Here is a 15759-nt window from a genome sequence, read left to right on the forward strand (position 1 = left end):
ATGAGAAGCTGATAGATCATCTTAAAACTAGTTACAATCGCACGTTGTAATACTTCAAAATATAATTCGGTGTTGATTTTAGCGATATAAATGTACTGTTATTTGAGTAGTGGTTTACATATAGGCGCACGTTTGATTTCAACATTGATAGGGACCGAATCAGCTCCGAACCCCCGCCCCCCGCGTCTACCGGTACTCCCACAATATTGGTAGGGCCATGTCCCTACAGACCACACCCATTGGATAAGAAAATGGGCATTTAGTGGGTTGGGGGTTATTGGATGTGCCTGATTAGGGTTACAGTTTGTCCCCGTTAGTGACGCACGGGTGAGTTGGAGTACTGCCAAACGCCGAAGTCACATGCCTGCCTTCTGCGCTTGCTCCTCCTCGCCCAGCTGCTGCGATTAATGGAAAACCATGCTATGAGGGTATCAGGGATCACCTGAGTTTGTTTGAGAGCTGGTGAAAAATAAGGCGGGCACCAAAACTGGAAATCGTGATGTCATTAGACAATAACGCGACAAAGAAACAATACCACGTGCCAAGAGCCAATGTCCTTCATCCTGTCCGCGTATACGAACAAACGTGTCCGTGGCAAAATGTTTTGAGTGAGAAAAAACTGTGTATGTTACATTTTTAAATGCGGTAAACGTTGCAATCTGATCAAATGTTCCATCAGAATCCGTCCTACCAGGTGTTTTTATGCTTCTGCTCCCGCTTCTATGGTTCTGTGCAGAGATAGAAAGTTCAGGTACAGAAAGTACAAATCCAGAGCCAGCTGGTTGGTGTTTTAACCAACCAGCTGAGTTCTCTGTGACTGTGACTCTTTGGTTGAAACAAAATCTTACTCTGGATTTGTAGTTTCTGGACCTGAACTTTCCACCACTGGGTTTATGCAACACTTTCCTTGGGGGGGGGGCACAAGTAACTTAGTAACTCAGCTACTACACATCATGTACAAATCATGAACAAATCTAGTAACAGCAGGAAATACATGAACCAGTATGACTGATTAATGATGAACGAACATAGGATCAGTATGTAACACTTATTTTCTGGTTAATCAATACACTAACAGAAAAAAGTAACAATTTATACCTTTGATAAAGATTATCCTTTTAGTCAAGGAATTGGGAACTGCTCGGAGATCAGTGGGTTTTGGAAAATGCAAACAGATTGATATTTTCTTAATACCACGGCTCTGTTTAAATTAAAGTACAAAACATAATGCTTTGTCAGCCGCTGTTTATTTCTACAGATGGATGGCGCCACCGGGTAAAATTAATTGGCCCTGGATCATTTGTACATAAGTACTGAGAGCTTGCGTTGACAAACATCTGGACATCTGCTGCCCCACTGAAACATTTTGATTCATTTTATTCTTGCATCTGAATATGTTTTACTAGTTATGGGTGTCACGATAGAAGAGTTGGGAAAATTTCTCTCAGTGAGAATTAGCGAGGGCTTCAAATCAGGAATGAAGGGGACAGAGTTTTTGCTGCTCTGATTTACTGTTGGGTTTCAGTGTTAGTAGTTTTGCCTGTGTTGTTAGTGGGCCTATTAGAAGAGGACTGAAGGACGTGGTGAAACCCTGCCATCTGGGTAGAGCCAAGCTGTCCTGGCATGGTAATTTTCATGGGGCACTTAATTCCTTCTGCAGAAATTTTCTGAGAAATGTCTGTTTAACTTCTCTCCACTGCGTCGGTCCAGGGATTTCCAGGAACTGCTGTACTTGCGAAATAACGACATTTTAAAATCTCATTTTGGAGAACACGCACAGGCAAGACTGTGCTGTTTGAAGTGAAAAAAATCCTGGCTTTATCGGTGATTCTCCTTTGTAGATAAAGTCAGAAAGTGACAGGACTACATGAGGTTTACCAGCTTTATTACAGTACCAAGTTCCCCCTCTAATACAGTACATTGCATCTCAAAACAAACATAATAACAGCCCGCATTGGCGGGAGAAATGCCTACCAAACCCACTTTCCCATCTCTCTGTATGAAATCCACCTTCAAAAGCAGAACATTAGCTCAATAGTACTTCAAAGTAGAGGATAATAAAATAGATATCTTTGGAAGCCTAGCAAAAATATATTATGTACAGCGTAATATACAAATATACACATACATTCAATAAATAGAGTATGCAGTATTATTGGAGAGATAATAATCATGGAAGGTAATACACTCAAGTACCAGGGCTGACATGAGCTTCGATGGCTGAGATTTCAGGTCAGTCCCTTATAGCAGACAGTGAACTAGCCGAATGATTTTCTTGTGTGACCCTGACTTGTGGGGACTCATAACCATACCTTGACTGCACCCCTTAAGTCCAATGACATTATAGACATGAAAGAGACAGGATATGTGAGTTTCAATTTGTTTTATCTAAATTTGAGAAATCGCATCTCAGTGGTCTAGCCCCATTTCACGGAATTTGTGACAATTGCCCGGGTTGGTCCCTTTGGTGTAAAACTGGGAAGCTTTAAGCCCCTAATTTTTACATTTTTAAATTATTATTATTATTCTAAGAGCCTAGATATAGCATGCATTCCAAAGACTTGTTTGACAACATTTCAGTTTCTGTGAAACTGTACACATGAGACAACTGAGAGTTAACTAGGATGGCTAATAAGCTATTGGAGGTAACATGTGTCTGCTTTAAGAGGGGATTCATCTTCATGTCATTATGGGCATGATGTGACCAAAGCTAACCTTAGGACATCTGGAGAGCAGATCTAAACAATCGGAATACTTGGAGATCAGATGGGCCAGCAGACAGACATTGGACAGTGAACGATGTCCACAAACTAGAGGGTGCACCTGCAAGCTAATGCTAAAAAGCTAACAGAGAAGATAAATTCTATCTGAATGCTATGGTGGCCCTGAAGTGCAAAAACACAAGACGTTAAGGAAACCCCCAAAAATGTACGTTGTGTGTTTTTCGCAAACTTTTGTGCTTTCTTTGATGCTCTGTGTTTTATTAACACTTTGTGTTTTGCACTTCAGGGCCATCGTTACTTGGCACTGCAGAAGCACATGGAGGACAATCAGACAAGTGCTATACATATATAAATTAAGCAGGTATGTGTACAGTACACTCTAACAAGTAGGCAGGAGAAGAAGAAAAAACGACTGCAAGCCTCAAGGGAAAATCCGAAGTCGACACATTCCACGTTCAACCGTTGTCGGTTTTATAGGTCCAGTTTAAAAATCCAGGGTGTTCTGGAATGAGGACTGGAAGACAGTAATGATGTATTTCATCAATGATTAGAAGACTGTTACCAAAGTGCTTAAATTGTCAAAGGACAAGAATCAGTGAGCGGGCACATTTCAGTGAGACAGACATGCAGATTTAGAGAGAACTACATTGTGCAGGAACCAGCCTCTGGCCAGCAGGAGGGCGCTGGCTTTGGGGGAAGTTTTACATAGTGCTCTGTTTGAAGGAACTCCCATACATCTTCAGTCTGTGCATCCTACAGTCAGGAAAGAAAAAAAAAACATGCAATCAGCCAATGGCGTGCCAGCAATGAAGTCATCTGATGCTGCACATGAAACTCCATTGGCTGCATGTCTGAGAGGGCAGGCCTGTACCGTCTCTGCTTCCGGCTGGCTTCATCCTCTTCCGACTTCACAAAGACTATCTCCTCCCCACCTTTCACAAGGTGTACTATGTCCCCCTGTTTGACAGTGAAGACGGCCCTGGAATATATGTGCAGATAGTGAGTTTTGGGTCATCCTCACACGCATTGGTGACAGAACCGGGTACCAGCAACGGGTTACGCAGGTAGGGATGTGGGGGACCTACCTGGCCTGAGTTTCTCCAGCTTTGATGCGCATCTTCCGGACCAGGAAGCTGCTGCTGCTCCACCAGCTGGACAAACTGAGGAAAGAGTCCTTTTCCCAAACCATCTTCACCATCAGCAGGTCTCCGATGTCCACATCGGAGGTCAGCAGGAAGGAAATGGTGCTGTTGGTGCTCAGCTGAGGCCTTTGAGATCAAACACAGGCAGGAAACCTCTAACTCTACTGCAGTACATACTATGGACACCAGGGGGCGCAGTGGTTAGATAGGAATACTCACTGTAATTGTTTGCTATAAAAACTGATTCAGAGAAGCAGAGTAGTCCTAACTGGTAAGAACCGTTTGTGTGAGATGGTGCATCTTACACAACGAGGGCGATGTCCTCCTTCACTCCATTGGTCCCAAGCAGAGTGATCTTGATTGGCTGCTCGATGAAGGTCTGATTCTGCTGGCTGAAGAGGTGCAGTTTCACCTGGTAGTGGAAGACTGGGGGAGGGGGGTTGATAAGGGCATCATGAGCAAGGGCCTCAGACACCCCTCCCCAACGCACAGCCGCATGATCAGGAAAAGCTCAGGATACCAGTATGATGTGTGGAAGCCACTTGTCTCTATCAGAGAGAGCCAGGAAAGTCAGGCAGCAAAGCATTATGGGAAGCAGAGCATTTGGACCACGGCCCAACTCTTACACAACATTATCATCATGTTTGTTTAGGGGGATCACAAATGGACATCCACTCTTTGAGCAGGGGACTGACAGCTGTGCATTTTTACTTTCGCAGCTTATAATGTAATGCAGCAGAATGTGTACCAGAGTAAACGATTGGATGACCTTATTTGAGGGCACAAAAGCTTGTATCCACTGGGATTTAAACATTAGCAGATGTTGGCTATGCGAATATTTGCGGGCATTGATTGGTTTGCTGTGGAACAGTCCGCAGGCTGTCAGACGTGGTGTAGGATTGTAGGATCTGGACTAAAATGTCTGATTCATTCTGCACTCGCTTGCCTCGATCACGGGGGTGTCCAGTTTCAGACTTAAATATCCGTGCCCCGTTCCTCCCAGTGACCCCAGCGACTTGTTGTGATTTCCCTGACACACCAGTCCCACGTGAGAAGCCTGGAAGTGTGTCACCGCTATCTCTATGTCACGTGTGGCCTTCCATTCTGGGAGTGGGTTGGGCGTCTTCTCATGGAATGGCACGTGAATGAGCTCAAAGCTTCACTCAGCTGCTGTGAGCAAAGGATGCACCCCCCATACAGGCTCAGCTGGAACCTTAACCACTGCACCACCTGTGGTCAGTTTTTGTCATGTGACAAAAAGCTGAAAGCTCATAGGAAGAGAGTCGTGGGCTAAATACTCCACCCAATGGCAGCAGATTTGGGCCTTACCTTTGAAGGGCATGGCCTCGCGGGTCTTCAGGAACATCCGCACAGACCGTCGTGAGCGCACCTTGCTGACTTCATAGCCCAGCTTGTTGCAGCGGTTCTTGCGGCAGCTCAGGCACAGGCCATTGTTGAAAGCCTCTTTAGTGCCGCAGCGGAAAGCCAGGCTCTGCTTCTCCTGATTCACCAGCGAGTCGATGAACAGGTGGATGGAGCGCTCATGGGAACACTTCACGATCTGGTCCATGTCTGCGAGGAGCCAATAAGGGGGTGGGGCAAGGGGAAGGGGCGGGGTCAGAACAGAAGGGAAGATGGTGAGGTCAATGCCAGGGGGCGGGGTCAAAGACATTATTGGCCAATAACTATAGCTGACTTTTGATTGACTGGCTGTTTGACGTATTGCAGGTGTAATGTATTTCAGTTAAACCTGCTTGCCCTGTCTGAGATCGCAAGGGACCCGACATGTTCTGCAGGCAGCGTACAGTGGAAGCCGGAGGTGGCGATCATCATGACTGTGTTCTGCAGGTCGCAGCCCGGCTGGAAGGTGCCCCCGTTGGGGTAGATATCCACGTGACCCACGGGCCTCTGGATGCCGATGCTGCGGTCGGGCGACCCCCTGGTGTTCGTGTGCAGCACATCCACAAATTCGGCGTCGTCCGGAGACAGCGTGCTCTGGTCGTCGGCATACTCGAACCCGGGCCCGGCGGGATCCAGGCCTGCAGTGGGACAAAGGGTGGGGGGAAGGGCATGTTCATGATGAGCCTATTTACTCGTGGTGTAACTGGTTAAGGGGTCATGCCACAATGCCCTGTCCTCAGGCCCGTGCGTGATCAGCACGCCTTACCGCTGCTCACCTGTGATCCTGCTGATCCTCTGCTTGGTGAGGAAGCCGGCGATTCCTGCCACGTGGGCCCCCAGGCTGTAGCCGAGGACGTGGATCTTCTCCCAGGGGTACTTCAGCTCGGCCTGCGGTAAGCGGCAGTTTTTTAAACAGCTTTCAAGAACAGCTATGTCACGAGCCGCCAGCGCTGTGTTACAGGTCCCATGTGTATCTCCTGAGGACGCAGAAGGTCGTGCGTGTGACCTTGACACTGCCGCCATACGTGTCCCTGCACCAGCTGAGTTAATCACCCCCCACTGCCTGCGTATCACGTGTCCGGGGGCCAGCAACTGATTTGAGGGGCCCTGCTTGTAAAGATAACAACAACCCCCCCCCCCCCAAAGTGGGGCCTCATCCAAAGGGTTCCACCAGAGATTTTTTTTTGTCCCCATGAAAAATATCACATTGGACCCCCAACCCAGACCAGTCCAATTATGTTAATTTTTTTGCCCTTGTCACTAAGGTGCCTTCTGAATTATCCTAAGCCCCCACCCTTTACGGGGCCCATAGTCCCACCCTTAACGGGGCCCCTAGTCCCACCCTTTACGGGGCCATGGTCGCGCCCTTTACGGGGCCCCTAGTCCCACCCTTTACGGGGCCCATGGTCCCACCCTTTATGGGGCCCCTGGCCTCACCTGCAGCCAGCTGACGAACTTGGCCACGTCGCGTCCCACCAGCTTGGTGTAGGCGGCTGAGGTGGGGTAGTGCTGCTGGGCTCTCGCCAGCCAGTCCACCACCAGCACGTTGGCGGCGGGCTCCCGCTCGTACAGGGCCTTCACCAGCTTCACCACCCAGCTCTCATACATCCCCGTCACCTGTGGACGGGCGCAGAGAGGGGCCACGCGGCTCACACAGGACCACCAGCGACATCCACATCCAGCGTTAGTCTAACTCGTGATTTTAAGCAAATTTTTTTTCCCCTTTATTTCACCAAATGCTGCCGAAGACTCACCGTCCATCCGTGGATGACCACGAAGGTCTGTGAGTCGCGTTTAAAGTCACATCCCGCGATGGTGTCCGGCTGACCGGGAATGATGTAGCACATGTCCTCATCCGGGGTGTCGGCTGTTCTTAGTGAGAACTTGGACTCGATGTCACTGAAGTTCTCGATCCAGGAGGTGGTGTTGCCTGTGGAAAAACAGGCAGACACACACACACATACACACACACACACACACACTATGTCAGTGGTTTCCATCAACAGGATACACACAGGCAAGGAAGTTGCATCTCAGACAAACGGGGAGATCGGCATCACAAGAGAGCCCATAAGAAAATCTCCCGTTTTTCTCCTCTACAGACTCATTGAGATTGACAAACACAGTATTATAACGAGGGCTTTCTAACACGGAGATGCACCGCAATCCCCAAATCCTGAAGTGGTAAATAAGTCATATAGACAGGACAAGGGGGTTACAAATCATCTGCTTAGGACAGGGTTAACTTAGGTCGGTCTTGTTGAGTAACTCCTGCATAGGCGAGCCAAGCTTTTAGGGTGTTTGCCTTGCAAAAAAAAGTCATATTATCACAAACAGCGTTATTTGCGATGAAGGCGTGTTTAGTATTTTTTTATATGATTACTGTCCATTGACCGAACAATTTATAGTAATCAGCAGCAATATCGCCCCCTGTTGCAAATAAAAAACTACGATCCCGCATCTGACTTATGAATATCATCAAACTGACACCACCGTCGCGAAATGGCAAATGCATCGGTGTCTTTTGGCTACTCCCATTCGTCCACTAATGAATTGCCCTTTTCTCGTTTCGTATGACAACAAGTCACATACAGAGGAGTAGCTGCGGGCTGAAAGACAGCGAGGGCTGTCAGCAATGTCTGCGACTTCCGAACGCTCCAGAAACGGACTTCATAGGTTTCATCTGCCCTCCCGCTGCCAATGGCATTTTCAATCACGTTAAATCGCAATAACCAACTGCTTAGAAACAAATAATATATACACAAAAAGTCAGCTGGTTACACTGGGGGGAAAAAAAAGTTAAAACCTTTCAACTTACTGGATGGAGTTTCTTCAGTGGTATTGGAAAAACTTGCGCAAGTTTTGATAAAACACACCCCAAAAAACAGTATGTAGATACTTTGTTTTCCCATATTATTAAGAGTTAATATTATTTTTTTTCGATGAGTCCCGGATGAAAAGGCGTGTGCGGAACAATCCCGGGTCCCTGGACTCTACTTCAGCCTTCGGCCAGGAGCTGAGCGGCGATCCCGTTCTTTGTTGCACATTCGGTGCCGTCTTACGGTTTTATGCCGAAGCCAATGGTTCACACAAATGTCCTACAGCCCATTGGTCGGAAATACTTCTAATGGGCGGCGACATTGTCTTGAAAAACTTTCTCCGCACGGTCCCATACCTGTAACCCTCAAAATAAAACGGTTTGCCGATCACATTGTACATGGCTTATTGGGGATTTATAACAAAATATTTATTCATGTAGAACTAACACCCCTTTCACTGTTTTTGTTTTTCATCCACTTTTAACGGAGAATGTATAATTCATTTAAATAATAAAGTGTAATAACTGGACCTATATAAAACCACGACTAATTTAATTGCAATGTGCTGCATTCACATCGAAGGCAAATTACTTTCAGATCTTAATAAAAAATATGTCAAGATTATAGGCCTAATTAAAAAAATAAAATATTTTTAAATGGGCTGAAATCGTTATGTCGTGCCCGTTTTCCTCAGTACTGCCACTTACATCCAAAGCCCATTTTACAGTGTTTAAATTCCTAAATCCGTTTATTATGACATACCGGCACTTATATAACTTAGCTAAACTGGAAAAGTTAACGTGCTTTGCATTTCAATTGGGTACTTATATAGTCTTCGCTATTTAATTTTTGTGGGCTCCTCTCTAGATTACTCTAAATTAAGAAGACTTGTTTATAAGACATAATAAATTAGGTAGAACGTTCGAAACGCAACAAAAAGGAAAATGTGGTCAAACTATATCGCACATATGTTAAAGAAAGGTGTGAACTGTCCGGCTCGTCTCATTGGTCGGATGTCAGCCAATCAGAGGTGGATACCCTCAGCCGACAGAGCACCCCATACCGGCAAGCGTGGGCTACTCAGTTTACATCCTCTCCGTCTCCAGATAGTCTAACATAATCATTGTTAATCTCCACAAGGAGAACGCTCAGTCATCTGAAAGAAGTGCCTTTCTCAATTGTTATATATTTAACAGATGAATAGCCTGCATTTGGATATTCTATAGTATAGTTTGGCCTAATAAAGACTAGGGATGTAGGCCTCAGGCTCGGGCGATTTAGAGGGCAGCCCCATCCCCCGCAAGCCCCCCTCGGGTGCATTCCATTCTGATTCCACGCACCATCTCGCTGTGGACCCCTGCAGAAGCGAACGGCAGCAAAGGCAGCAATCTCGAGGGTTTTAATCTGTTTTAAGTAATGCAGTAACATGCATTAACTCATGTTCTCCATCCCCCCCTTTTTCTTTGTTGAGCAAACGATTTTAAATATAACTTTAATATGTTTCATAGCTGTGCCGTCTTGGCGTAACAGGGCTGAGTCCGATGGGAGCGTGCTCGCCGCTGATTTGTCAAATATTGGCAGCTGTTTTCTTGTCTTGCACCCGACTCTCTTTTTTGTGTTGGGTACGTTTTGAAACGGCTACATTGTTCAATAGGCACTCGTTTTTAAGCCAGACACCGCTGACGATTGCGAGAAGTCTAGTTGAGCAACCAAGGCTCACGGTGACATTGAGGGAGTCAAAATAAAACGGGAGACATTTGGCGTAAGGACACTCCACCCTTATCTGTGCCTTCCTGCTTTTCTTTGTTCTCCAATCAAAGGATGATGGTTTTCTGCGAGAAGACTTTGCAGACATAACATCCAGGCTGCTAATGGACACGTGCTTCTACCACATGCTGATAACCTGAGATTCTGCAGAAGTACTGAAATTCAGCAGTAGGCGTGAAGGAACCAATCTCTGCACCTGAAGGATGTGGGTTCATATCCCACTCTTGTATCCTTGAGTCACGCATTTGACCTGAGCAACTATAAAAAATATGTCAGGCGTATGGATGTGTGAGCTGCGTCAGCGTCTCTGATAATAGGACCAGTTAAATAAATAATCATCATCATTATTTCTTCAGTAGGTAAGGGTGGGGGGAGGGGGGGGGCGTCTGGTTTTGAAGTAGTCTTGATTTTTTCAGGTCTGGCCTTTCTTGTGAAAAAGTGCGAAAAATGAATGATTCTGAAATAAATAAATAAAATGTGACCAATTGGTATTGACCAAAACAATTTGTCAGATAATAATAGGAATAAATTTAAGAATAAATTTCCTAAATCATCAAACTTAATGAAAACTGAGATGTTTCATCTCTAAAGTCTCCAGGCCCTTTGCTGGCCTGTGACACTCAGGCGTTTGCGTCCAGGGGCAGTTTTTGCAGAATCCTGGGGTCACGTCACCCCTCAGACTGACCGTGGGGCGTAGAGATATGGTGACGTCATGTGACATCTGGTTCTGGCCAACAAGTAAGACCTCCTGTAGGGCTTTTTTCATAATTCGAAGTAAAACACCACAAATCCTCTTCGGCCTCTGTGATTTTTCCGAGCACGGGATCTCGGTCTGGAGGAAAGCTGAGCTCTGCAGGGTCCCGTTATGCCGTCACCATGTCTGATCAGTCCTCCCCTGACCCTGGTAACAGAAGAGAGGATGACAGGGTGCATAAAACATAGAGATAAACTGCTCATCAAAAGCGATAAAGTGCCTCTTCCTACAGAAGGTTAGCGTGACTCCAAACACGGCCCCTCACAGCCGCAGCAGTTACACCCTTTTGTATCTGAACTCCCCTTATGTGTCGTTAGGTCTGTTCTCCATTGGACTGTTTTTTTTTTTAAAACTCCAAACTCAAACAGGGCAAGTTTCGGATCATCTCGGGCTCCTACGGAATCACGTGACTTGGTCTGTGTTACTCCCTGAGACGGTCTCCGATTCCCTCCCTCCATCTGCCCCATGCAAAGATCTAGAATGTTCTTGTTTTAGCCTGTCGCAACACTCCGCCTGTGCCGAACCTAAAAATTTGTCCACAGACGTGTCAGGTGTTCAGAAGTTGAGTCTTACTAGCTCTTAGGGAAAGATCACTTTCTTGTTTTTAATATCTCCATTTGAAATTACGGGTCCCGTTATTGTTGCTGTTGTTTTACATCTGCTCATAGGATCGCAGCACGAGCCCGTGGCTTTAATATCGGGAATGTGCAGGGGGAGGTTACCCGGGCAACGAGCCTCATACCAGCAGCTGTACGCTGAGACGTGGAGAGAAACGATTGAGGAGAACCAGACCATCCAGGTGTTTGGTTTGTGTTGTGGAGGCCCACAGGCAGGATGGGGGCAGGGCGCAGGAGTGCAGGGGGGCCGTTCCTGGGGTAATTAGGGATGGCCCAGTCGGGACCTCACAGTGGAATCCCCTGGTGGCACCTCTCGCCCCTAATCCCCCATCTGCGTGGGAAAGCAGCCCCGTCAGGCATTCCATCGCACTCAGTTGTGACAGGGGCAGTGAGGGGGCGAGAGGGGGTATTATCCCATTCACCAGTTACTGTTTGTCCAGCATGCTGGTTGAGGTTGTGTCCCTGTTAAGATGGTGCACTGGTGTAGAGCGATCGTGCTGGGTTATTCTGCAGAGCGCTGGAGGAATCCGTGCCGGTGAGTTTGCCTCAGAGAGGCTGGGAGATGCAGCCTGTCCGACTGCTGCTATTAAATTTTAATCGATTTGTGAAAAACTAGAGCAGATAAGTGAATCAATGCTCCTTACTGCCGTATCCCAGCTGGTGAGGAAATCCACTGCAGAGGATCCCCCCCCAGGCCAGGGTTGTTGTTACTGGGTTCCTAATCGCGTGACATCCCCCACCGTCTCATGATCCTCCGCAGCCTGGAACAATTTCGGCATGAGATGGGATGACACACAGGCACAACATCCAGCCGCTCCGCTTACAGGAAGCTCATGTGTGGCGTGTGTAATTCCACATATGTGTCACATGTCCCAGCAGCGGGGGGAGCATTATGGTCACCCACCATCCCCTGACACTAACATACCAGAGGCCTCGGATCCCAACCCAAGTGGCACTTGCTATTTGTTTTTAAATCATGGTGGGTGGGGGGGGTATATGTTTTCAGGAAAGCAGATGACTGGTGGAGTTCAAAGGGGGATGTTTGTAGAGTTGCAGTGCTCACTTTTGAAACTCCACAGCTGGGACATCTTGTGGAGGAGATAAAAACACATCTGGACACCTCATTGTCCAGTGGGTGGGTGGTGTCCTGAAGTACCTGCACATGGAGCTAGGGGGCGCCATTGCTCCATCGTCATGTGAGGGAGGATGACACGTTTCGGCTGAACCTCTTAGCTCAAACTGGATGCATATTAGAGCTTTCTGACTTTTTTACATTTAGAAAACTATGTCCAGAACAGCAAATACTTCAACAGATGAGCAGACTGCTTGGATTTTTTTCTAAAGAGCCAGATGAGGAAATGGAAGCATTGTGGTTGAAGCCCTATTAAAATGCTCTGCCAAGTTAGCGTGCTAACACTGCAGCTCACTGAGTGAGTAAATACAATGGGACAGGTGGAGACATGGCTGTATATCTGCTCCACTGCGCCCTCTAGTGTTGGGCAGTAAAATTAAATCCGGAAGCACATCTTGGTGTGTGGCTCAGTGGGCCAAGCCTCTGTGCTGGTGACCAGAAGGTCGATGGCTTGACAGAACAGTCACATGTCCGTGGGCCCATGAGTAAGGCCCTTAACCCCCAGCTCTCTGGGTGCTGAAAGGTGGCTGCCCTCGCTGTGTCCCCCAAACTTGCTCTCACTTGTATAGAAAGCAAGATGGGGCAAAGTGAAAAAAGAAAATTAATTAATAAAGTATCTCTATTCTATTCTATTCTATTCTCTGTTGGTGTTCCACACATGCATTTCCATTAATCACCAGCAGAGGGCCCCCCACACGTACCTGGTGACGTGTCAGTGGCTGACTACTCCAAAAACATCATCAAACTGCGTGGGCGGCCACTGGGGGCCACGGCGCTCATCAGTCTGATTCCACCTCGTTCAGCAAACGTTTCTGTTTGCGTGCCATGTTGAATTTCTGCCGTGCACATTTAATTGTTCCGTGTTGACAGTTTACTCCACAGGGCCAGCCTGAAAACGTCGCTAACTAGTCGTCAACCCGAACGGCCTTCTGGGAAATGTGGGCGGGCACAGCTGCTGTTGAAGCCGTCCGGGCTGGCCTGCAGTGAGAATCGCGGCCTGTGTCCCTAAACAAAGCTGGTCGCCTTGGTTCCTACATGCCACTGGACCACGCAGGACCGTTGAGTGAGGTGGAGTAAGGAACACAATTAACCTCAGGAAGGCATTGGGGAGGAGGACCAGGAATAACCCCAGGCCTAAGTCTGTATTTAGGAGAACATTAGACTCTCTAGGCGAAAGGCAGCGGCTCTGCACTGCTACATTAAACGTGGTCACGCAGTAGCAGGCTCCGGCCACACGGCGAGCAGCTCTTCCTGTGAGTGACGGATCGACACTTCCTGTTGCAGGCGTGGTTACTGCAGAGCCACCGTACTCCTCCCTCTGTCTGTGAGCAGCGCCTCCAGGCCGTGAAGTGAGTTAGCAGCCTTGGTGCAAGCATTAACAACGCATTTCTAAGATTTCTGCATTTCTAGGACATGAACAGTAGGGGGTGCAGTGATTAAAGGGCTGGACTTACGATGACAGGAATTCAGGTCCATATGCCAGGAAAAAATTCCCTTCCTTGCCTCGAGTGACAAACTTTCTGAAAGTATAACTTGTCCCTGCAGATTTTCAGATTTACGGGGGTTATAACAGAGTGCAGGCAACTTTAGTGTCTAAATGACATGTACAGATGTTCATAGCTTTGGCCTAAATGACTGAAGGTGTTTAATTACTGAAATGTTTATTTTTGAGGGTGTTTCATTTTTTCCTGCTGGTGTCCCACACGTGCTGGCAAACTGATTTTGAGAGACCCAGCCAAACTGCTGAAGCGGAGACCTAATTCCTCCGTGTGGGGATGCCTTCCTTAAAAGGCCTGCCTCATGGTGCCAGGGGAGGGGGGTGGTGAGATCAGGATGCAGACAGAGACACCCGTGCTTGGTTCTCCAGGGCCCCAGGGTGTGTGACTCAGAGGGCAGTGCTTGGATTGGGCTTATCTCCACAGAAAGCCTGTTAGCCTGTTAGCTGGGTAGTCTGTTAGCCTATTAGCTCATTAGCCTGTTAACCCATTAGCCTGTTAGTCAGCCAGGAACAGGACGCATGACAGTAGTCTGGAAAAAGACCCCTGATCTGCTCCGTTCTTTCAGACACACAGCTATCAGTGAAGGCAGGGCCCTGTTTACACCTGGCTAACATTTTGACAGCTGCCCGCCCTCCAGATTCTTCCAGCAGCTCCTGCTGGCCACCCCTGCTGCGGTGGAGTGAGATTTGGACAGTCAGGGATTGGTTGTGGGGTTGCGGCCCGGCTGGGTGTGGGAGGTCGCGTGTGCAGGTGAGGAGCATACACTGAGGTCATTTGCACCTCCATCTGGAAAGAGGGCAAGATGAGACGAGCAGAGAGTCCTATAAGGGGGGGCGGTGGCAGGTCCTGGGGAGACAGGCTTCCGTTTGCCTGTGTCTGGCTGGAGTAGCAGCCCGAGGCTGCTGTCTGACTGGCTTCCTAACGAGACACGTCAGCCGGCACGTTGGCCTGCAAACACGCTGAGATCGTCCCTCGTCTGTGGCCTTAAGCATGGACTCGGTGGTAAAGCACGGCCCCTTTTGCTCTCCCCTGCTTCGGCTGACCCGGCAGCTGTGCTGGTTCTGCCCAAGGTGCCCCGGATGCTCTCAGCTGGCCCAGAGGTGCCCCTCCCCGCATGAAGCCCTGGGTGGGGGCAAGGGTTTTCCTGCCACTTTTTACCGTACATGGGCGCAGGTTTTTACCATGCTGTGCAGGGTGGGGGCCACTTTCCTGTGGACAGATTCTACACTCTGCTCATTGAGCTCTGAGCCAAACCATGTGTGTGCCCCCCCCCCCCCCCCACACACACACAATCAGTTGTTTCTCTGTCTTTCATCTGTCTCCTCATTCCCAGCATTATCTCACTCTGTTTTTCTCCTCTAGTATCATGCTGTCATGTAAATGCTCTATCTCATCAAGGAGGAAAGATGTGATGTCATGGAGGTATGCTAGTCTTCATTCCCCCCCACTACCAAAATGCCTGGGGGGTGGGGGGGAGGTGACTAGACAGCAGGTCACTCTGGGAGCTTGACGTGTGTTTCTTTGGGTGGTGACTGACAGACTATCTATCTATCTATCTATCTATCTATCTATCTATCTATCTGTCTGTCTGTCTGTCTGCCTATCTATCTATCTATCTATCTATCTATCTATCTATCTATCTATCTATCTATCTGTCTGTCTGTCTATCTATCTATCTATCTATCTTTCTATCTATCTTTCTATCTATCTTTCTATCTATCTATCTATCTATCTATCTATCTGTCTGTCTGTCTGCCTGTCTGTCTGCCTGTCTGTCTGCCTGTCTGTCTGCCTGCCTGTCTGCCTGCCTGTCTGTCTGCCTGCCTGCACCATCTCACCAGCCATATCCTTTCTGTGTTCATGGCAGATTTTGTAGGAAACACCCCTGGCGCCATGAACAAGCAC

At 47.9% G+C, this 15759-nt stretch overlaps 1 protein-coding gene across 2 annotated transcripts; it reads right to left on the reverse strand.

The window, feature by feature from the left end:
• Window positions 1-1868: 1868 nt before the first annotated feature.
• LOC111847582 (lipoprotein lipase-like) lies at window positions 1869-8337 on the reverse strand. 2 transcript variants are annotated; one of them, XM_023818913.2, is made up of 10 exons: window positions 8085-8337; window positions 7021-7196; window positions 6704-6883; window positions 6043-6154; window positions 5671-5904; window positions 5195-5437; window positions 4171-4291; window positions 3809-3991; window positions 3595-3702; window positions 1869-3476 (listed from the first exon to the last, which is right to left on the reverse strand). In XM_023818913.2, exons 1-10 carry the CDS (start codon window positions 8176-8178, stop codon window positions 3425-3427), a joined length of 1503 nt encoding a protein of 500 aa, XP_023674681.2. In that variant the 5' UTR covers window positions 8179-8337; the 3' UTR covers window positions 1869-3424. The 2 variants fall into 2 exon arrangements, with proteins under 2 accessions (XP_023674681.2, XP_072560370.1); XM_072704269.1 differs by having other exon boundaries at window positions 7021-7201; window positions 8084-8337.
• Window positions 8338-15759: the final 7422 nt, after the last annotated feature.

Source organism: Paramormyrops kingsleyae, chromosome 21 (assembly GCF_048594095.1).
Source record: "Paramormyrops kingsleyae isolate MSU_618 chromosome 21, PKINGS_0.4, whole genome shotgun sequence".
Classification (NCBI taxonomy): domain Eukaryota; kingdom Metazoa; phylum Chordata; class Actinopteri; order Osteoglossiformes; family Mormyridae; genus Paramormyrops; species Paramormyrops kingsleyae.